The 22,636-nt window shown below is 40.7% G+C and overlaps 1 protein-coding gene across 3 annotated transcripts in view; it reads left to right on the forward strand.

Annotated features, from left to right (window-relative positions):
• PCSK5 (proprotein convertase subtilisin/kexin type 5) overlaps positions 1-22,636 on the forward strand; it is a 448,720-nt gene that overhangs the window by 65,373 nt on the left and 360,711 nt on the right. For all 3 annotated transcript variants that reach the window (XM_075828207.1, XM_075828203.1, XM_075828198.1), the window contains exon 3: positions 4,217-4,333. In XM_075828207.1, coding sequence (XP_075684322.1) covers positions 4,217-4,333 — 117 coding nt within the window. The remainder of the gene's footprint in view (positions 1-4,216; positions 4,334-22,636) is intronic.

Raw genomic sequence — 22,636 nt, forward strand, 5'->3', positions numbered from 1 at the left:
AGCCTAAAAGCTTCAAGTTATGCTTCTGCAATACATTTAAACAACATTTTATAGTGTATAGAAATACTAAAAAGCATAATAGTGGCATATTCTGATTAGTAGTTAGGTACTATGGGGGAGATTTATCAAAACTGGTGCAACGGAAAGGTGGAGTAGTTGCTCACTGCAGCCAATTAGATTGCTCTTTTCATTTTCAAAAGGGCCTCTAACGAATGAGAGCTGTTTGCTAAAATTCGGCACATTTTGGCAGGATCAGCCTACTTTGTGGTGTATGGGGGCCCCCTGACTCCCTCCCTACAGCATATGTCAGAGCAACTAATCTTTGGGCGTAATACATTTTAGAGGGGTCTGGCAGCTGCTTATTTCCCTCTCCACATTGAAATAAACATGCATGCTTGGCTGAGCCGAGCGTTCATGTTTATGGTAGAGTTTGGTGAAATAGCTTCTGCAGCATGAGCGTTCAGCTGACAGCTACCTCATATATATGGACAATCTAAGAATGTTTTCTTAGTCATAGAGAGAGACAAGACTTTGTTTACAGGAAGCTGATTGGCAGAATGAAAGTTAAGGGGTCATCCGGTGACGTAACATTGATGGCCGATATAGCAGCCATTCATTTATATGGACTCCGCAAGAACAGGAGCTGCTCATTCAGAGCGGATCTCTGTTCTGGCTCATAGAGGTGACATTGAGCAGGGATCTACCTCTATGATGTCATATAGACAGGGGTTGTATTTATGAGACGACCCCTTTGAGAAGATTTTTTTGAGGAGGGGGGGTAGTTGTTGTTAGTAATAAAACATGCCACATATAATTGATGCAAATAATCATAGGTAGTTACCCTGTCTTCCCTAGAACAGCTCAGAGCTATCCATCCAGGTGTCTGCTGGACTGCATAGAATTTGGACTGTAAATAATATGTTTAGAAAAGCTGACTATATAAGAGAATAGAATATTTATGAGCGAAAGAGGTCGCATGAACTGGGGTTGAAGCTTGTATTTTTCTTTATCTACACACATTGGTAATTGAGTTCTTGGGCAGAAACATCTTCATAAGTGCATTTGACCTATAGATTTAGTGTTTCCATTATTGTAGACTTCTTTAAAGAAATTAGCTTGGAGTTTTGTATCCTGGCGTGCGTGGTCTTTATGCTCTGAAAAAGACTTCCATTCCGACAATACTGTGTCTGAAAGCTTAATTGAGTGAATCCTGACAAATAATCACACGGCTTTGAATTATTATTTTTCCTTTCGGTCCGTCCTTTGTGAATTTGCCTCTTTGAAATTTGTTTCCGCCTGCGGTAGAGAGTTAACTGTTTCCCTAAGATAACAGCTCGTAGTTATTCTTCTAGAGATGAATACATATTTACTATATTGTTTTTAGAAGAGTTCCTTAAATGTATTTTAAATTAATTTGTGATATTATCTTTATGGTGAAAATATTGCAGTGGTATAAAAGTTAAAGTTCACACCCACCTATATGATAAAGTGCAATTCTAAAGGAAAAACTCTTGCAGGGGGGCAAAATGTCTGCTGCCAACATCTATACTTAAAGGGGTATTCCCAACTGAAATAGTTATGGCATATACACGGGAACTGTCATAAATGCGTACTGGTTACGGGTCCCACCCATCTCCAAAACCGGGTTCATTCAAACCCCCATTTTGCCTGGTGGCCGCACATGTGGATGGCTCCCTTCACTCATTCCTATAGGAGTTACGCAAACAGCCCTGCTCATAGAAAACTCTTGCCCATTAACCGCATTGCAAAACCAATGGTGATTAAATAATATATAAAAGTACATTAGTGAGACATTACTAGTGTCAGGATCAGGCACACTCCACTGGAAAATCCAGTTTCAAGGGTCCATCTTAAATATCTACAGTTCTCCTCAGCTTTACATTGGCCTCACTTTGTTGTGAAAACACTTACGGTAATGATGGCATTCCTACCCCATTATGATGTAGCGTTCGCTGCATCATTTTAAAATGACTTATGACTTGCCAAAGACCATCCATGGCAAAGTTGATTTAGATCAACACAATATTCTTATGAAAGGTTCTGAACAGTCAGAGCACAGGACAGTAAGTGCTGTCATGGGGACGCTGGAATAGAAGAGCTGCAGGTTTTATGATATCACCACAAAAAGAATAAGATGGTGTAAAAACACCTTAAACATGCTACTATATTTGAATTTTACATATATTTTAATTTACTATATTTAGAATTTACTATATTATATAGTGGAAGGAAAAGGTTAAAATGGAGTTGAGTATGGCCATAATGACAGCTAACTTGAAGCTCCAGTACCTCAATGCAAAATCTGTACCAGGGCCCCCACATACTATGTGCCATTTATAATACAATGTGTGTTTTTATATCCTGCACACTGTCTTACAAGAAGATGGAGCACAGACAAGTTAGAATAGTTGCACACTATTAACTTTAGACAGCAATAATAAAATACTTAATGTCAGATTCTCTTCTAGTTATCATTTAATATTTGCTTATTGGGCTTGCAGTTCACCCACACTGGACATATATTTCATGCAAATAAGTGGAAAGAGTCTAATGTACAATGTAATTATACTAAAATGTAATAACTAGTGAAATGCTTGTCCAGCCTTGATCTCAATTAAAAAAAAAAAATCTAAATAGGCTCAAAATTCAGCACTGACAAAGGTCTTAATATATCTTTATAGCAATTGAAGCTTTGTCTTTCTAAGGGTATGTTCACACGGCTTATTTTCGGACGTTTTTCGGGCCCGGCCGAAAAACGGCCGAAAAATAGGAGGCAGAACGCCTCCATACATCTGCCCATTGATTTCAATGGGAAAAACTGTGTTCTGTTCCGACGGGGCTGTTTTTTTACGCGGCCGTTTACACGAAAAAGAAGTGCAGGTCACTTCTTGGGACGATATTGGAGCCGTTTTTCATTGACTATAGAAAACAGCTCTAAAAATACGCAGCGAAAATCGCGAGTTGCTTAAAATAGTCTGAAAATCAGGAGCTATTTTCCCTTGAAAACAGCGTGTGAACATACCCTAATGAAGAGCTCCAAACCTGCTGCATAGACGTTGAGTTACAAGACAACATGCAGTCACCATTAAGGGGAGCACATGAGCTTATTGCATACCGTTTATACATCGAACTCGATATCAAATAATATAACCGAAAAGCACAGCATGGATCTAAAATGGCTCAGGTACAGTAAAATGCAGCCATCAGCAAGCATGTGTTCAAGTGTGAACCAGATCCTAGGGCGTACACCCACAAAGCATCCAAAGCATGAATATATATAACCTAAAGAAAAAGATGCCACAAGACTAGAAAGTATGGAAAAATAGAAAAGTACTTTATTGAAAATGACACATTAAGAAATGAGCAGCTACCCCCAGACGAAGGCAGTTGCGCCGAAACGCGCGTTGCGGCAAACATCTCGCTGTGCACTTACCTGGACTCTTAATGGGTATGCTTAACCACTATCATCCTTTGTTAATATTTTTCACATATTAGCATTGCTCATTTCTTTACGGCACTATCTTCATGCTTCTGAGTACTCTTTCTTAGACCATTACATTTGGCATATATCTCTATTTTCTTGTACTCATCATAATAATACCTAATTTGCCGACGAATTTAGTACCAGGTTATGCCATTGGGCTTTTATTATCTTTGTCTATTTTGGACGTTACTTACCTTGTATACTGCATGGCTTGTATGTCTTTTTTAACCTGTTGGTTGATGGATTCTTTTTTAATCATTGTGTATTAATGTGTCATTTTCAATAAAGTACTTTTCTATTTTTCCATACTTTCTAGTCTTGTGGCATCTTTTTCTTTAGGTTATATATATATCAATATCAAATAAGTATGCAGTAAGCTCCTTATATCCCTCTAGTGGTGGCTGCAGGTAGCCAGAATGTTATATTTTAAAGACAAGTTTGTGCAGTTTTAGAACTGTATCAGAAAAACAAAGCTCAGACCACTATAAAGATGTATTAAGGAATGAATAAGAACATCATTTTGGACTTAAAAACGACATGATGTTAAAAGGTGGAGATTGACTTTAAAAGGAGGTTAGTTGTTTGACCAGTTCCGCTATGCGGTTACTGATTGTTATGGATACAAGATGAAATGCACTATACACTTTAAAAAAACACTTCTTGCAATTCTGAGTTCTGAAGACTTAACAAATGTTTCTCTTTTCTTGGCAGGTGGAGTGGATAGAACAGCAGGTTGTTAAAAAAAGGACGAAAAGGGATTTTAAAGTTAGTAATAATATTCATTCTGCATTTTTCAACGATCCCAAGTGGCCAAGCATGTGGTACATTGTAAGTATCTCTGGGAAATGTTCTGCTTATTTATCTTTATACATGTCAATATATATGACCTTGCTAAGTATTGCTGTATTCTTATGAAGAGAGAATATACTGCAAAATATTCAGTTTTATCAATCTGGTGCTATGTATAAAAAAAAGTCATTCATTTGAGTCACGTCTTCATTTAAATGCCTCATGCCAATGTGGATGGGGTAGAAGAAAAAATCTGCACAGAAATGATGGGTTTTCAAAGCCACAGCATATTTTTCACCACAGATTTCACCCTTTGCAACGAATTTGCCATGGAAAAAGTCTGCTGCCTCTGAATGTAGCCTAAGGCCTGAGAAGTTTTTCTAAGAACTAGTTCTAGGAAATATTTTCAGACCTGCTTTCATCCTTGCTGCATCTTTCCCCCGTTGACGTGAAAAAAATCTGGACGCTGTGTTTTTTCTTTACTGAAAAAACGCAGGATGAGAACTTTAACAAAACACACAACAATATGAACATGACCTAATACTAAAGTCTGGTACTAAAACAGGCACAGACAAATTCTGTCTTTATGCTTTGTTAAATATATCTCCCTGCTGACACTTAGGGCATGACCACACGTGGCGGATTTCCTCCGCAACTGTCCGCATCAATGCCGCACAGAATCTGCGTTGCAGATTCTGCTGCGGATCTGCACAAAATGTGCAGTAAATTGATGCGGACTAGCTGCTGCGGACTGCGGTAAAAGTACTTCCCTTCTCCCTATCAGTGCAGGATAGAGAGAAGGGACAGCACTTTCCCTTGTGAAAGTCAAAGAAATTCATACTTACCGCCCGTTGTCTTGGTGACGCGTCCCTCCTTCGGCATCCAGCCCGATCTCCCTGGATGACGCGGCAGTCCATGTGACCGCTGCAGCCTGTTATTAGCCTGTGATTGGCTGCAGCCGTCACTTAGACTGAAACGTCATCCTGGGAGGCCGGACTGGAGACAGAAGCAGGGAGTTCTCGGTAAGTATGAACTTCATTTTTTTTTACAGATACATGTATATTGGGATCGGTAGTCACTGTCCCGGGTGCAGAAACAGTTACTGCCGATCGCTTAACTCTTTCAGCACCCTGGACAGTGACTATTTACAGACGTCTCCTAGCAACGCTCCCGTCATTACGGGAGCCCCATTGACTTCCTCAGTCTGGCTGTAGACCTAGAAATACATAGGTCCAGCCAGAATGAAGAAATGTCAAGTTAAAAAAGCAAGACGGATCCGCAGCACACATAACATGTGCATGACAGCTGCGGACTTCATTGCGGAAATTAGAATCTCCATTGAAGTCAATGGAGAAATTCCGCCATGAGTCCGCCACTGCTCCGCAACAGACAAAGCATGCTGCGGACACCAAATTCCGCTCCGCAGCCTATGCTCCGCAGCGGAATTTTACGCCTCATCTAAACGAACACTGCTAAATTAAAGTGTAAGTCAATGGACAAACGGCTCCGCTGCGGATTAACGCTGCGGAGTGTCCGCAGCGGAATTTAAGTGAAATTCCGCCACGTGTGAACCCAGCCTAACAAGCCATAGCCTGCCGCACCTTTCCAAGATCCTTCAAGTCCTTTTGGTGTTTTAAAGGGGAACTAAACCTAAAGCTCATCCTATCTCCGTTTCGTTTCTGTTCGGCTTTTTCCAGAAATCCGATGTAGTGGAGTACGGGCTCGTAGACTTTCTATTGAGTCTGTCCTCTGATACATTGATTTTCCGGAAAAAGCCAACCAGAAACGAAGCGGCTGAGCGCTCACATGAGCGCTTCAGCTGCTTCGTTTTAGTGATTGGTGGGGGTCTCAGTGCTCGGACCCCCACCAATCAAAACTTCTGACATGTCACTATGATATGTCAGAAGTTTGTTAAATGTTTAGCTACACTTTAAGCAGATATTTCTGACTGGGGAGATGCTAACTGTAATTTTCTTCACAGGGAAGTCCAGAAAAAATGTCTGTTCCCTTGATCACTAATTTATCTAACATATCTCCAGTTATTAGAGCCTCCGGATAGATTCATATATTTATGTTATACTTGCCGATCCAGAGAACAGTAATGCTGGAGTGAGAGATTTAGTGCATATTTTTTTTTAATTTAAACATGTTGGGTGGCACAAATTTATAGGGATTTGGATAATGAGGGCTCTAATTAGGGGGCCATATTGGCTCCTTTTTTAGTTCTCACTTTGGCACTGTTTATGGGGGCAGTCTGGCTCCATTTATGGGTCCAATCTGACACTAAAGGGACTGAAATAATGGCCAATCATAAATAGAATATAAAATTAAATAGGATATTACATAGTGTATGTGATGTAGTAATGTTGATTCTGCTCGCACGAGTATCATGTATAAATATTTGCTTGTTGCCACACTGAAAAAGGAATATCGTGAAAATTAATTAAATAGATTGCAAAGCGGCATTTAATCTAACTCATTCGTTGATGTGTCATATTGAAATGTATTTAAATATGAAATGCTTTACAGATATGCCAGATATTGAAATGGTTGACATTGTGAATATATGTGAATTCATTAATCTGAGCTCGGAGCCATTGGGCCACATGCAAGATATAAAATGATTGGTGAATATAATCTGTAAGCGGTTAGAACATCATGGCGTCAGTCATCTCTGGAAGGTAGAAAGATTGTGGTGTCCTTGTCATAGTCCTATCGTAGTTTTGAATTAGGAAGTAAAACTGCAGCAGACACAAAAAAAAGATTTTCCATTTTCATATAAATGACCTGTCTATATGCATTAGAAAGTGATCAGTTGGTGTTATGCTGTCACACATCAGTTTCACAATTCCAGTTTTTGCTAACCTTGATGAATTCTATGAGAGATGTCAGAACAGTGCAATATAGTCTGAGAGGAGAGACATTTCTGTGACAATAGAAATACTGTGCCTTGAAAGTGTATCTCGGGCTGAATATCACAGAACTATGGCAGTTAGCTGCTCTGAATGAATAAATACGGATGTACTGCTATTGACGGGAAAGACAGATATATAGTTTATCGTAGCATGTGACAAATGTGAGGTGACCAGGGGGATTTAAATGAGTTCCTCTGACAGCATATTTCACTGTGAGCATTGTTTTATCGTAGCATTCTCCTGTTTTGTAAAAGTTATATAAAGTTTTCTAGCGTTGTATTAAGAAAATACACAGTCGAGTCACTTTATTATGACCACCAGCTAATATCCAGAGTAACCACCGTGTGCAGCACGGACAGCAGCTAGACGGGCTGAGAGTGACTCAGTAAGGTGCTGGTAGGTTGTCTCAGGTATCGGGAGCCATGCTGACTGCAGCGCATCCCACATTTGCTGGAGGGTGCGTGGGGAGGATCCATAGATCGAACAAGATGATCGAGGTGGTCCCACAGATGCTCAATTGGGTTCAAGTCTGGCGAATTAGGGGGCCAGGGAAGTACTTGGAAGTCTTGGTCGTGCTCTTCCAACCACTGTCGGACATTTCTAGCCGTGTGACATGTCGCATTGTCTTGCTGAAACATTCCAGAAGACGTGACTCATCGGTGGTCCAATTCCCATACTGCCGTGCAAATTGAAGCCTTTTTTTGGTGCCTTCTAAGTGGTAGGCATGTTGTGTAAGTCAAATGGTACAAAGCCCCCAAAAATCAATTTTATTTCAAGATTGTAATGCAGCAAAACAGAAAAAACAACAAGAGCGTGAAAGAGGGTGAATACTTTTGCAAGGCGCTGTATTTTCAATCTTTCAAATCTTACCGTTCTGTATAGCTTTCACATAGTCATTTTATAAGAAAACCTCACTGGACTTTGCATATTTGGGCCCTGCTTTCACATACCTCCCAACTTTCAAGTATGGAAAAGAGGGACAACCTCGCGGCAATTTTTGTTCTTTTAAAACACGCCTCTAACCCAGCACATACACACACGATTCTGCACACAGAGTATCATGCTCCTATAGTGCCTCCCCACAGTATAATGCCCCCATTGAACCCCCTACACAGTATAATGCCGCTATAGCTGCCCCCAAACAGTATAATACCCCATAGTGCCTCCCACACAGTATAATGCCAAATAGCTGCCCCCACACAGTATAATGCCCCCATAGCTGCCCGCATACAGTATAATGTCCCCATACAGTATAAAATCAACACAGATGCCCCCATACAGTATAATGCTCACACAGATTCCCCCATACAGTATAATGCCCCATAGCTGCCCTCATACAGCGTAATCCCCCTATAGTTGCCCCATACAGTATAATGTCCCCATAGCTGCGCTTATACAGTGTATTGCCCACATAGATGCCCCCATACAGTATAATGCCCACACAGATGCCCCCATACAGTATAATGCTCCCATAGCTGTCCCCATACAGTATAATGCTCACACAAATTCCCCCCTACAGTATAATGCCCCCATAGCTGCCCACATACAGCATAATGCCCTCACAGCTGCCCCATACAGTATAATGCCCCATAGCTGCCCCATACAGTCTAATGCTCCATAGCTGCCCCCATACAGTATAATGCCCCACAGCTGCCCTATACAGTATAATGCCCCTATAGCTGCCTGACACAGCTTCTGTGTCGACGCCCGTGGTTAATCAGCCTGCATCTGTTCCTAGGTCTGCTAGAGTGACTCGATCTGCTACCACTCAGGCTGGTAGGCTGAGTGGGAGAGCCTATCGCAGCCTGGCCAGACGGTTCTAGCTCCCGTCCTTGGTCTACTTATACCTTCATTTGCTGCTTGTCCTTTGCCTGTGATTCTCCTGTTTCCTGACTCTGCTGTTTCTGCTGTTACCATTGACCTCTGCTTTATATTGACCCTGGCTTGACTGACTATTCTCCTGCTCTGCATTTGTTACCACGTACACTCCTGGTTTGACTCGGCTCGTCCACTACTCTGTTGCTCACGGTGTTGCTGTGGGAAACTGCCCCACTTCCCTTGCTTCTGTGTACCCTGTCTTGTTTTGTCTGTCGTGCACATATTCAGTGTAGGGACCGTCGCCCAGTTGTACGCCGTCGCCTAGGACGGGCTGTGCAAGTAGGCAAGGACTGAGTGGCGGGTAGATTAGGGCTCACCTGTCTGTCTCCCTATCCTGACATTACAGTATAATACCACAATAGCTGCCCCCATACAGTTTAATGCCCCATAGCTGCCCCATACAGCATATTGTCTCCTTAGCTGCCACCATGCAGTATAATGCCCCCTTAGCTGCCCACATACATATAATTCTCCATAGCTGCCCCCATATAGTATAATGCCGCCTTATCTGCCCCTATACAGTATAATGCCCCCTTAGTTTCTCCTAGTCCAGTTCCCACATAGTGCCACAGTGCCCATGTAGATAGTGTCACACACAATGCCCATGTAGATAGTGCCTCAGTGTCCCCTATAGATAGTGATCATATAGTGCCACAGTGTCCATGTAGATAGTGCCAAACCCCCCTTGAAGATAGCGCCACCCCCCCCTGTAGATAGCGCTACCCCCCTGTAGATAGCGCCATTGGGGCTCCCTCCAGGAGCGGAATCCCTGGCCAGAGCTTCGGCAACTCTCTGGCTGGGAATTCCGCACCTGGAGAAGTCACTGACATCACTCTCCATATATGGACAAAATGGAAAAAGAGGCAGCACTCCACAAATCAAAAGTAGCAAAATTTATTCACCCATCAGTGAAAAGGTGCAACGTTTCAGCTGCTCAATGCAGCCTTTGTCAAGCTACTTTGTTTTGCTACTTTTGATTTGTGGAGTGCTTTGTCAAGTTACTTTATTTTGCTACTTTTGATTTGTGGAATGCTGCCTCTTTTTCCATTTTATCTGCATTTGGGGATTTACGAGTCGGATCCCTGGAGGCTTGCACCCTAATACCTTGGAGGCTTTCTGTTCTACTGTGCTGCCCGCTTCTCCTTTGGACTTTCCATATATGGACAGTGACATTACGGGCTTTCCCAAAACAGGGGACCCTGGCCATGTAGCTCGTATTGTTCTGGCCGGGGGACTCCATAGTGGAAATCCCAACATCACTGACCATATATGGACAGGGACGTCAAGCGTTTCCCCGGGCTCAGCGCTTAAAGTAGCGATGTGCCTGGGGAATCCATGACGAGTGGACAGTGTATGCTGAAGCAGAGAGCTGACGGTTCCTTGCTTTAGCATTGGATTCAAGTGTATCTTCCTTCTGAGGACGCAGATATAGTTGGCACTGGGACATTACACCAGCCGCCCGGCACAGCGGGACAACGCGTCGGAATCCGGAACTATCCCGCTAAATCTGGGACGTTGGGTGGTATGCTCTCAGGGCAAAGATTTCCAAACAGTAGGATTAGGAACAATGTCTGAGCCAACTTTTGCTACTACTAGTAACAACTTTTTGTTACTATTAGACTTCACTAAGCATAGTATTACCAAAGCTACAACCCATTAATTTAGAATAGGATGACCATTGGATGATCTAAAATATGAGTTTTTTGTTTTTTTAATTCTTTTAGCATTATAAACACTAGAGGATCCCATGTGATGGTGACAAAAAACAGGAAAGTTGAGATGACCATAAATATAGAATAATTACAAGCAAAAACTTATATTTGTTGATAATTGAAAAGACTTGCATGCTTGACTTGTTAACTCTGTAAAGTTAATTTTATAAAGGCGGGGAAAGAGATATAGCTGCCAGTCAACTCTGGTACTTTTGTTTCACAGAAAAAAATAGTCATATAGAAAAAAATCTAACTTGTCTGATCTTTTCCCCAATATTAGATGGTGGACATGGATCTGCCATCACTATAGACATTAGATTGTCAGTTGATCAGGAATCGGTGGCATCTGCCTGCAGATATCTAGTGTTATTGGCAGATTAGTTGTCCATAGACGCAATGACAAAGAGATCCAACTGTCAAATATCATTAACCATTAATATTATGTATATGGGACTGACATAATGTGTTCAATAGTCGGATATGTAATCAGATATTATGTCTAAACAATATTTGCAATATCTTTAATTATTTTCTTCATGCAAAAAAACTTTCCCATTATTGTAGTTATGTTGTCACATAAGGTTTTTTTAATGACCAGTGTCCTGTTAGTAAAAAATATCAGTACACTGGTCGTATTGGGGGAAAGCGGTCGCATGTTTGACCAGCTTTACTTAATTTTTGAACATTAAACAAACATGCAATGTCAATCCAGCGTACTAAGAAAATGTGCTCTTAACAGCAATCACACTCATAGCAGTGATATATTCATCAAATACTTTAGTCATTAACCTAATATTGGTAGGGGTTCCGTATGATTAATGGTACATTCTAGGTTTCACTAAAATGTCTAGTTGAAAAATACCCTATGGCAGAAACTTGGAAATACTGTTTAGATTTAGCTCAGCACACACATAAATCATCAACACTGTCTCCATCTGGAATGCAAAGCTGGATGAATCTCAAGAAATGACACAGCAGCGAATGCTGGAATCGTCACAATGTCATGTTGATTTTTTATCTTTTCTGTAAAAATCCTTGTGTAACATACATGCAAATAAAAGACAAAGTTCACAAATAGGATGTTGATACAAAATACAATATTTAAACACAGAGAAAGAGACTCCTGACAAGTGGTATCATCTAAGGTCATAACTTAGATGTGATCGATATTAGCTGAATCCTGCGTGTTAGAGACACACAGGACTATGTTTCAGCCAAGCCGTCAGCTCAGCCGAACTGATGGAATCGGCTAAGAGAGAATAATACAGCTTCTATGTAAACAGATTACATAGAAGCTGTATCGTAATTTTTTTCTTAATAAAAGTCAATTTTAACGTTTAAAAACACATAACACATTGATTTATTACAAAAAAATAAAAGATTTCCATCCAAAGGTGTACTTAGTCTTTAAATAGACGTCTGCCAAATAATTAGCGAACAGAGGTATTGCCCTTTAGCATGGGAGAAACAATAAGGTTAGATGGCAGACCCAATTAGATTGTTGGCAAAATCAACAGGATGTGCCACTGGCCAGCTTAAAAGGAGTGTCGAGTTTTTTTTGTCATAAGGGTGATGATCAGCTGATCACAGGGGGATCTGCAGCTGGAACCCCCATCAATCAGCTGTAATCTGCAGGGAAACCTGGCAGCAAGTGTTCAGTTCCACTGCAGTGCCACCACAGGGGAAATGAAGCATTACATGGAGTCCACTGAAATCAATAAGCTGGCAGTGGGAGGCATGGGCATGCTGAGTTCTCCAAAGAGAAAGATGGTCTTTGTAGCCACTCTCTGGTCCGGCTTATTCATGGAGGTCTCAAATAAGGGACTATTAACTACAAATTCTTCCATAATAGGTTATTTGAAAATAAGTTTCCCAAACCAGACCAGCTCTTTATTATGCATTCTATGCAGCACGATATGGTGTAATTCCTACACCATGATAGATACGTACACACAGCATAATTTACAGTGATAATACTCTATATCAGCATTTTCTCAGCCAATTAAAGATTTGCAAATATCCCTTTCTAATTTGCAGCTTCACATCAAATGTGCTTTTTGATCATGTCACATAAAAGAGCAGCTTCTATCCTATTAGGAGCTTTACATGAAATCCAGCTTCATTTCATTCCATATTTAGGTGGATTGCTGTTTTTTGTTCTTGTAAAAATATTCCTGCATGATTTTCTGCACTATGCTGAATTTTCAAATTATGGATATGAAGTTGTTTTTTCCTGCTAAATGCTTAATCTTTACTAAAGTGGCTAATTTATTTTACTGTGGCATCATGGGAGAAATTCTACAAGGAAATCTCTTTACTAATGTGGAAACATAATTATGTAAACTTATTCCAGCTATTAACAACTTGAAACGTTGTACGTGTAGATTTCATTTCTATATCATTTAAAAGAATACTAATCTAAAAGAAGACCTGGTGTACAATATCTAAGTTATTTATACTACATGGGTATGTTATCCCATTTATCAGGCTGCAAGTAGATTTAGGGAATTAATTTGGCAAAATGCTTAGTACTTCATCAGAATTGCTGAAAGGTGTATTAATAATTCTACAGAGCTGCAAGAAATTCTCCATCATTGTCCTGCACGTGGCATCAGCAGAATTGAAGTGCCAATTCATGATGGAGCACTTTAAGATGGCTGTATTTTAGGGTTTGTATTACCACCCCTTGACCCAGAGATCTATTGAACCGAACTTAGATCACCTTAGGGTTCTATAGTGACATAAGTTTGGTTCAGTAGCAGTAAGTCATTTTTGGTGCAGTCACACGTGGCATATTTGCCTTTTTCAATTTAAGCATATGGCTAAAATGTTCTGCAATGCAAGAAATTGAGAAATCTGTGAAATATTTTTCCCATTGGACATTGTACAGTTTTCCACAGCATATGCGGAAAACACAAGGCAAATATGTCGTGTGTGACTGCACTCTTACAGCCATCTGAAACTGGCATAACATTAAATTCTATGTAAGGAGCTCAACCTTGAGAGTTGTGACAAGGATTCAACTGCAGAAAGTCTAAGGCTATGTTCACACAGAGTTTTTTGCTGGCGGAATTTCTGCCTCAAAATTCCATTTGGAAGTTTGAGGCAGATTTTCCTCTCCCTGCACGCCGATTTTCGTGCCATTTTTCAAGGCGTTTTTCGCCCGCGGGCATTGAGCACCGCAGGCATAAAACGCAGCAAAATACGCTTTCTCTGCCTCCCATTGAAGTCAATGGGAGTTCAGAGGCGTAAATGTCCCTTCTTTCTCCCGCGAGACGGTTTTACCGCTCGTGGGAAAAAGACACCGCCGCCTCCCTTTGAAATCAATGGGAGGCATTTTCGTGCCGTTTTTGACGAGTTTTGCGGTGCGGTTTCCGCGTCAAAAAACTAGTCAAAAAACTCATAAAAAAACTCTGTGTGAACAAAGCCTAAGCTGCATGGAAGCCTTTCTCTCCTCCCTGCTGCTCTCAGAGGCAGAACTTCCACAATAATAGGGAAGATTTATCAATGATGGGGCACCAAAATATCAGTCTATTTGTTGCACTCTCTGTGGATGAATCTGTGGATGTCTGAAAACATTTCCAGGTCGGCTCCTTCTATGTTGATTGCAGTTCACAGTGAAACAGCTTTGATAACTTCAGGAGGTGAACACAACATAAGAAGTCAAAACCTCCAACACTTTTTAGAGAAGGGCATCGTAATGTGCCCCTCGTAAACTGTATTCCCCTTAAACTGGACACCCTGGAGATTAAAGAGTTAAAAAAAAACTTACCATTGACGTCAACAAGCCCAATAACAGCTCTACCTGTCTGCAGGATGTGGAACGTTTAACTCTATAATTACCAGAGTGTACAGCTTATTTGGAACAATGATGATAAGAACTGTCCAGTGCTGAAAGGCAAATAACAGAAGTCTCTACACGGTATAAGTAATGTAAGACTGTTAAATGAAAGATTTTCTTCAGTGTATATATGTTTATGAGCAGACAACCATATCCCCCATTTGTCTGGTATATCTGCGGTGCCAAGAGATGTGGAGTACTGGTGTGTTCATAGCAGTAGAGAATGTCAGTGACTTCTGGACATGTGTTACTGGGATTATTGAGACCAGTGATGTGGAGTCCTACCACTGCTGACGCAGAGTTTATACCAGCGAGACTGCAGGAGATAGCCATTACTTCACAAAGATGGAATCAGGATTCTACAACAGCACATGGGTGCAGTGTGTATCCAGTATAGGAAAGCAGTTGCTTTAAATATACCTCCGTTCACATTGCTGAATATTTTTACTATTGTAAAATTTCTATTAGAGGCCATCGCCATTCAACCTCTCCGATACTGAGTATCAATTTTGAATATAAAATAAATGTCGGAATATTTCCTTCCAATTTATGCCTGTAAATTAGCTCTGTGAACTAAAATTGAGCTTCCGAGTATCATTTGTAGTTCATTTATAATTCTATTATCCTTTGAGCAAATGAATATTATAAGGCTGAGGAAGTTTACAATAGTAATGGTTAAACACGATTCTTTTTTTTTAAATTATTATTATGAAGCATTGTCACCTGCTGTTCTTTATGCTACTACCTTTTTAAAAGTTATTTCCTTGGAAGGGCTTGACTTAAGGTGTCAACATAACAATTTTATTACATTTTAAGACTTGCTATGTGTTAATACACATACATTAAAACGAATGATCCCATAATTGTACCCTGGTTTTATTTTTAGCCCCCGGTAACACTATTTCAAGTTTACTCTATAACTTATGCCAAGTTGTAAATGACGGATTTGAATGCATTTTGCAGCACAGCCTGAAGCTAGTCGACTTCACAGTATAGCATCACATCTTTGCTGGGAATGTGTGCAACAGCTGGGCTCGAAAAGCAGCTTCTTTCCATTGTGACATCCTATTTGTATGGTTTGTAATATACACTACCGTTCAAAAGTTTGGTGTCACCAAGACAATTCTGTGTTTTCCATGAAAACTCACACTTATATTTATCAAATGAGTTGCAAAATGACTAGAACATATAGTCAAGACATTCACAAGGTTAGAAATAATGATTTTTATTTGAAATAATAATTTTCTCCTTCAAACTTTGCTTTCGTCAAAGAATGCTCCATTTGCAGCAATTACAGCATTGCAGACCTTTGGCATTCTAGGTGTTAATTTGCTGAGGTAATTGGGAGAAATTTCACTCCATGCTTCCAGAAGACCCTCCCACAAGTTGGATTGGCTTGATGGGCACTTCTTGCGTACCATACGGTCAAGCTGCTCCCACAACAGCTCTATGGGGTTGACCATCACATTACCTCCACCATGCTTGACAGATGGCGTCAGGCACTCTTTCAGCATCTTTTCAGTTGTTCTGCGTCTCACAAATGTCTACTGTGTGATCCAAACACCTCAAACTTCGATTCGTCTGTCCATAACACTTTTTTCCAATCTTCCTCTGTCCAATGTCTGTGTGCTTTTGCCCATATTAATCTTTTCCTTTTATTAGCCAGTCTCAGATATGGCTTTTTCTTTGCCACTCTGCCCTGAAGGCCAGCATCCCGGTGTCGCCTCTTCACTGTAGACGTTGACACTGGCGTTTTGCGGGTACTATTTAATGAAGCTGCCAGTTGAGGACCTGTGAGACGTCTATTTCTCAAACTAGAGACTCTAATGTACTTGTCTTGTTGCTCAGTTGTGCAGCGGGGCCTCCCACTTCTCTTTCTACTCTGGTTAGAGCCTGTGTGTGCTGTCCTCTGAAGGGAGTAGTACACACCGTTGTAGGAAATCTTCAGTTTCTTGGCAACTTCTCGCATTGAATAGCCTTCATTTCTAAGAACAAGAATAGACTGTTGAGTTTCACATGAAATCTAACCCACAAATGTAATGCTCCAGATTCTCAACTAGCTCAAAGGAAGGTCAGTTGTATAGCTCCTCTAAACATCAAAACTGTTTACAGCGGTGCTAACATAATTGCACAAGGGTTTTCAAGTGTTTTCTAATCATCCATTAGCCTTCTAACACAGTTAGCAAACACAATGTACCATTAGAACACTGGAGTGATGGTTGCTGGAAATGGGCCTCTATACACCTATGTAGATATTGCATTAAAAACCAGACATTTGCAGCTAGAATAGTCATTTAGCACATTAACAATGTATAGAGTGTATTTCTGATTAATTTAATGTTATCTTCATTGAAAAAAACTGTGCTTTTCTTGCAAAAATAAGGACATTTCTAAGTGACCCTAAACTTTTGAACGGTAGTGTAGGTATTATGTTCTGCCTTCTCTTAAGTTGGCTATAGACATAACATCAACCATTATTCATCTGACCATTATCAACAATTGCTGGATTATTGGATCGCTGTTCAGATCTTCCTTCTACGTCCAGTTTTAAATATTACTTACTAAACAAGGTTGATCTTAGAATTTCATGTTTATGACAATGGACACACAAGTGATTTTCAATAGCCACAACACTTTATATCACCAATATCTTTGAAATATCTCACTTCTAGATCACTTTAGGCCCAGTTCACACAGAGTTTTTTGACACATTTTTTGACGTAAAAAGCGCTTGCGGGAAAAAGAAGCGACATGCCCTATGTTCGGGCGTTTACGCCTCTGACCTCACATTGACATCAATAGGAGGCAGAGAAAGCGTATTTCGTAGCGTTTTTGCCCGTGGCCCGTGCCCCTTACTGTAAATGGAGAGAGCATACTGACCAGTTTATAAATCTTCCTCTACTTCGAATAGGCAAGAGAGGAATATATCAGTCATAAACTCATTTACATCAGCGGAAAATGTGCTAAATTTATTAAGAGGTGCACGTCACTTAATCCTTTCAGGACTATTTTTTGTTTTTTACTCCCCTATTTGAGAGAGCCATAACTTATTTTTGAGAGTGGCATGAGGGCTTATTTTTTTGCGGGAGGAGTTGTAGTTTCTGTTGGCACTATTTAAAGTGCCATATAATGTACTGAGAAACTGAAAAAAATTCTTTGTGGGGTTGCATTGGAAAAAACTGTGACTAATCCATTGTTTTTGGGTTTTGTTTTTACGTCTTTTACCTTGTGGTAAAAGCGACAATTTAACTATATTCTGCCGCTCAATGCAATTACGTTGATACCAATTTTATATAGTTTTTTTTAATGTTTTACTACTTTTACAATGGAAAACTATTTGTTAAAAAAAAATTGTTGTGTCACCACATTCTGAGAGCCATAACTTTTTTAATTTTTGTATGATTAACCAGTATGAGGGCTTAAGTTTTTTGTGGAACGAGCTGTAGTTTTTGTGGTACCATTTTTTAGTAAGTACAACCTTTTGATCACTTTTTATGACACTTTTTTTTTAGCACTAATGTGACCAAAAAACAGCAATTCTGGGGTTTTAATTTTTTTTTATGACCTTCACCATGTGAGTTGAATAATGTTATATTATAATAGTTTGGACTCAATAATACCAGTTTTGTTAATTTTTTTATTTTTTACATTACTTTAGAAGAAAAATGGGAAAAGGTTTTCTTTTGAACTTTTGATATTTTTACATTTTGTTGTACACTACTGAAAACTTTATTTCACTTTTTTGACACTTTTAATAGTCACCCTAAGGGATTTGAATTGTATTGCAGTATATTGCCATTTTTACAGGCTTCTGTAAAGAAGGCAGACCTGGGGGTTTTTATCAGGACCCGGGCTTCCATGACAACCATCGGCACGGGGGGTGCAATTGTCTGTCAGAGGGGGCTGCTTCCTCTAATGGCTTAGATGTCCCGGTTGCTATTGACCACAGCATCTAAGTGGTTAAACGGCCAAGATCAGAGCGACCTCTGTTCCTGGCCGTTGGGGCAAGGTGTCAGTTGTAATGCAAAGTTGACACCCGAAGCAGGTTCAGCGCATGAGCCAGCTTCATACTTCAACCCCGGCACCAGGATGTGCAGTTACGTCCAGGTGTGTGAAGAGTTAATAAACTTGCCACATCATTGGCTGTCCTTGCAACAGAATAGCAAATCTACACCTGCTATAGGCAGGTGTAGATTTGTGCCATATTTTACACCAGTTTCTGGCAAAAATTATGATAAATCTGTTGTTCCGGCTGAGGCCATGCCCCCTTTTACTGGCGTAAACCTTTTACATAGTTACATAGGTAGCACGGTTGAAAAAATATATTAATATATATCCCCCCAATATGTTTAAAAATTAATTTCGGAAGTTCCTCCGATCCCAGCCATATTTAGAATGATCGCTCATTGGAACTCTCATAAGCCCCTTCTGACTCGTGACCTGCATTGCCCGCCATCAAAAGACAGTGAGCGGTCGGGAAGGGTTTAATGAAGTATGTGATCTCAAGAGATTCTGTTTAAATGGGTCTATCTTAGTTTAAGATTTTCTTTTAATCTTTTAAGGGGTTGTCTGCTGTGAACAATCCCTTTTTGTTAAACGGTTCCCCCAAAAAAGAAGCTGATCACAGGGTTACCCATTGCTAGGATCCCTGTGATCAGCTTTCATCTGCCAGGAAACACGGCAACATGTTCAATTGCAGCAGTGCCACAGGGAAAATAAACCATTATCTTAAGCACATTGAAATGGATGGGTTGTAATGTCCATGTAGGATCTTGAAAAAGGGACCACCCCACTGTTACATCAGAATGTCTTAATAAGGGTGTATAAAAATGGTGCTTCTGAACTAAACTAGATTATAGAATTATTTGTTAAAAAGAGACTTGCCAAACGCTCCAAATACTCAGCCTTCCATTCCAACTTTTTTTTGCGCTCAGGCAAGTTGATGCTACTGTTTGGATGTGATTATAAAGCTTGCACGTATTAGAAAGTTTACAACAGAAATATTTCAGTCTGGGAAGACTTGAACAAACAAGCAAGAGGAAAGAACTTTGTTATCACATGTTTAGCACTAATGGGAATATTTTTCACAACAAGCTGTCTATAGCTAATGTCCATCTTTTATGCTAACTGCAAGTTCAGCAGCTAAATAGACTCCCCAGTACATAATCCACCATACTTGTGATAGCCATAGACATACAATAACTCAGCAGACGCGATCCATACCTAGAGTACATACCAATAACCAGTGCATCTATCATATCCAGCTGATCAATATCCCGGACATCACTCAGCAATGTATTGCACATTATTAGTTTTTTCACTGCCGTTACCTTGTACCATATAAATAGCAAGTCAGTTGATTATTTCCCATATGAATACATGTTGGATGGGTTTGTCTAATGTCTATGCATCGCCGGATTGACTACAGTTTGACCTCAGTGCTCCCCTTACGGAAGATCTAAAGTTTTGATGGTTTCAATGGGCAGTGAGCCAAACTGGAAAACCTCTTTAAATATAACATACGCTTATCACCCTTATACATCCGATGCTGCTTTGTGAAGTGTTTTAAATTAATATTCTAGTGATCTAAATAAAATACATTTCAATTTGTTAACTACCGTAGCTATTCTACTAAACCCTCCCTGATAGTAGACATTGTGACATTACTTACTCATTATAACAGCATTTTCTGTGCCAAAAAACAAAAAACTCTTTCCATTTAAATTCTTCCAGCCTTTCCTTGCTTTGCTGCACAGTATCAAACATTTCCACCTGTGGCCGGATCTATGGCACTGTTCATTCTGATCCACCTGTTTCAGGAATGGTATACAAGAGCGACATAAACAATAGAATTGCCTACTAAAATTATATTGACACTTTCCACGCAGACAGTAGGAAAGCGGGAGCAGATGAGAGTATAACTCAGTATAACAATGTAGATGTATATGCCATTAAGGCCGGATTCACACGAGCATGTTCTGTACGTGATATACGGTCCGTATGTTGGCCGCATTTCCTGGACCGAACACACTGCAGGGAGCCGGGCTCCTAGCATCATCGTTATCTATGACGCTAGGTCTCACTGCCTCTCCGCGGAACTACTATCCCGTACTGGAAACATGATTACAGTACTGGACAGTTTTCCCGCAGCTGAGGCAGTGACACCTAGCGTCATAGATAACTATGATGCTAGGAGCCCGGCTTCCTGCAGTGTATTCGGTCCAGGAAATGGGTTCGTTCGACATACTGAGCGTATATCATGGACCGAAAACGCTCGTGTGAATCCGGCCTTAGGGCATAACCCAGGAATGATGGGTGAAACTCCCATGAACACTGCAGTGGTTGCACTTTATACGAGAACAAAGAATCACAGAAACTGCTGCACTGTCAACCCACTCGGCTTACAAACATTTGTATCACAATGATCATTTCTATGTGTAAATGGGCCTATAGTTTAGTAAATGGCACTTTGAAATAAGAGAGTTCACATGATAGCTCACATGCACTCTGAAAGCTCCTCCTTGTGGGTAAAATCACACAGAGTTTTGATGCCGTTTTTTGATGCAGTTTTTTAACCAAAGCCAGAAGTGGAACTAAAGGAAAGAAAAGGTGTATAGAAAATACGGATTCATCTCCATTCTTTGGTGTCCACTCCTGTGTTTGGCTCAAAAAACTGAGCCAAAAAGTGCATTAAAACTCTGTGTGTGGTCCTGTCCTTAGGGTTTCCATTTAGTTTAATGGAAGGAGCTGTTAGACGAAAAACATCTATAGTAAGACGCAATCTCATTAGTTGAAACGGTGCTTTATATAACAGTAGATTTCTTGCTAGACTAAGACATAAATATCTCTACTCTTAGGGCACATTCAGACGTGGCGGAATTGCTGTGGAATTCGGCTGCGGACAGTCCGCAGTGGAAATCCGCAGCAGACAGTTTTTCAATTGGTTTCAACACCTTTTTAGTTAACTTCGTGCAGACGTTGCGGAAAACTCTGCTGCGGAAAATACGCTGCGGTGCGGAATTTGCAGTCCGCAGCACGCACATTCATATACTTTGCCCAATTACGTATTGCTTATAAATAATTATTACTTACATGTTGCCTTGACGACGACGGACAATGCTCATTATGGTGTGCAGCAGCAGAAGAAGATTTTGTCTTCTTAATTGAAGTGGTCTCTCCTGGATGTCAGCCATTGTCACACACTTCAGTAGAGTATACTTCTCCAGCCAGATTTACTTCTCTTTCTGGCCACACTTATAAATGGTATGGGTGTGGCCAGCAGTGGGTCATAGCTAATGACCTCACGAATGATGCAAGTTCCTTTCTTAAAGTCTTACCTACTAAAGCCGCACCTGAATCCGCAACGACAAATCCGCAGCATTTTACCTAACATTTTAGCCAAATCCGCAACGGAATCCGGATTATGTGCGGCATTGATGCGGACAGTGTCTGTAGCAATTCCGCCACGTCTGAACATGGCCTTATGGTTCTTTTACACTGGGTGATTTTCATATAAAAATCATAATATAGAGTAAGGGCATGCCCCCACGTGGCGGATTTCCTCCGCAACTGTCCGCATCAATGCCGCACCTAATCCGGTTGCGGATTACGGCTGCGGATCTGCCCAAAATGTGCAGTAAATTGATGCGGACTAGCTGCTGCGGACTGCGGAAAAAGTGCTTCCCTTCTCTCTATCAGTGCAGGATAGAGAGAAGGGACAGCACTTTCCCTAGTGAAAGTAAACTAATTTCATACTTACTGACCGTTGTCTTGGTGACGCGTCCCTCTTTCGGCATCCAGCCCTACCTCCCTGGATGACGCGGCAGTCCATGTGACCGCTGCAGCCTGTGATTGGCTGCAGCTGTCACTTAGACTGAAACGTCATCCTGGGAAGCCGGACTGGAGACAGAAGCAGGGAGTTCTCGGTAAGTATGAACTTCTATTTTTTTACAGGTTGCTGTATATTGGGATCGGTAGTCACTATCCAGGGTGCAGA

This window comes from Rhinoderma darwinii, chromosome 1 (assembly GCF_050947455.1).
Source record: "Rhinoderma darwinii isolate aRhiDar2 chromosome 1, aRhiDar2.hap1, whole genome shotgun sequence".
NCBI classification, from domain to species: Eukaryota; Metazoa; Chordata; class Amphibia; order Anura; family Rhinodermatidae; genus Rhinoderma; species Rhinoderma darwinii.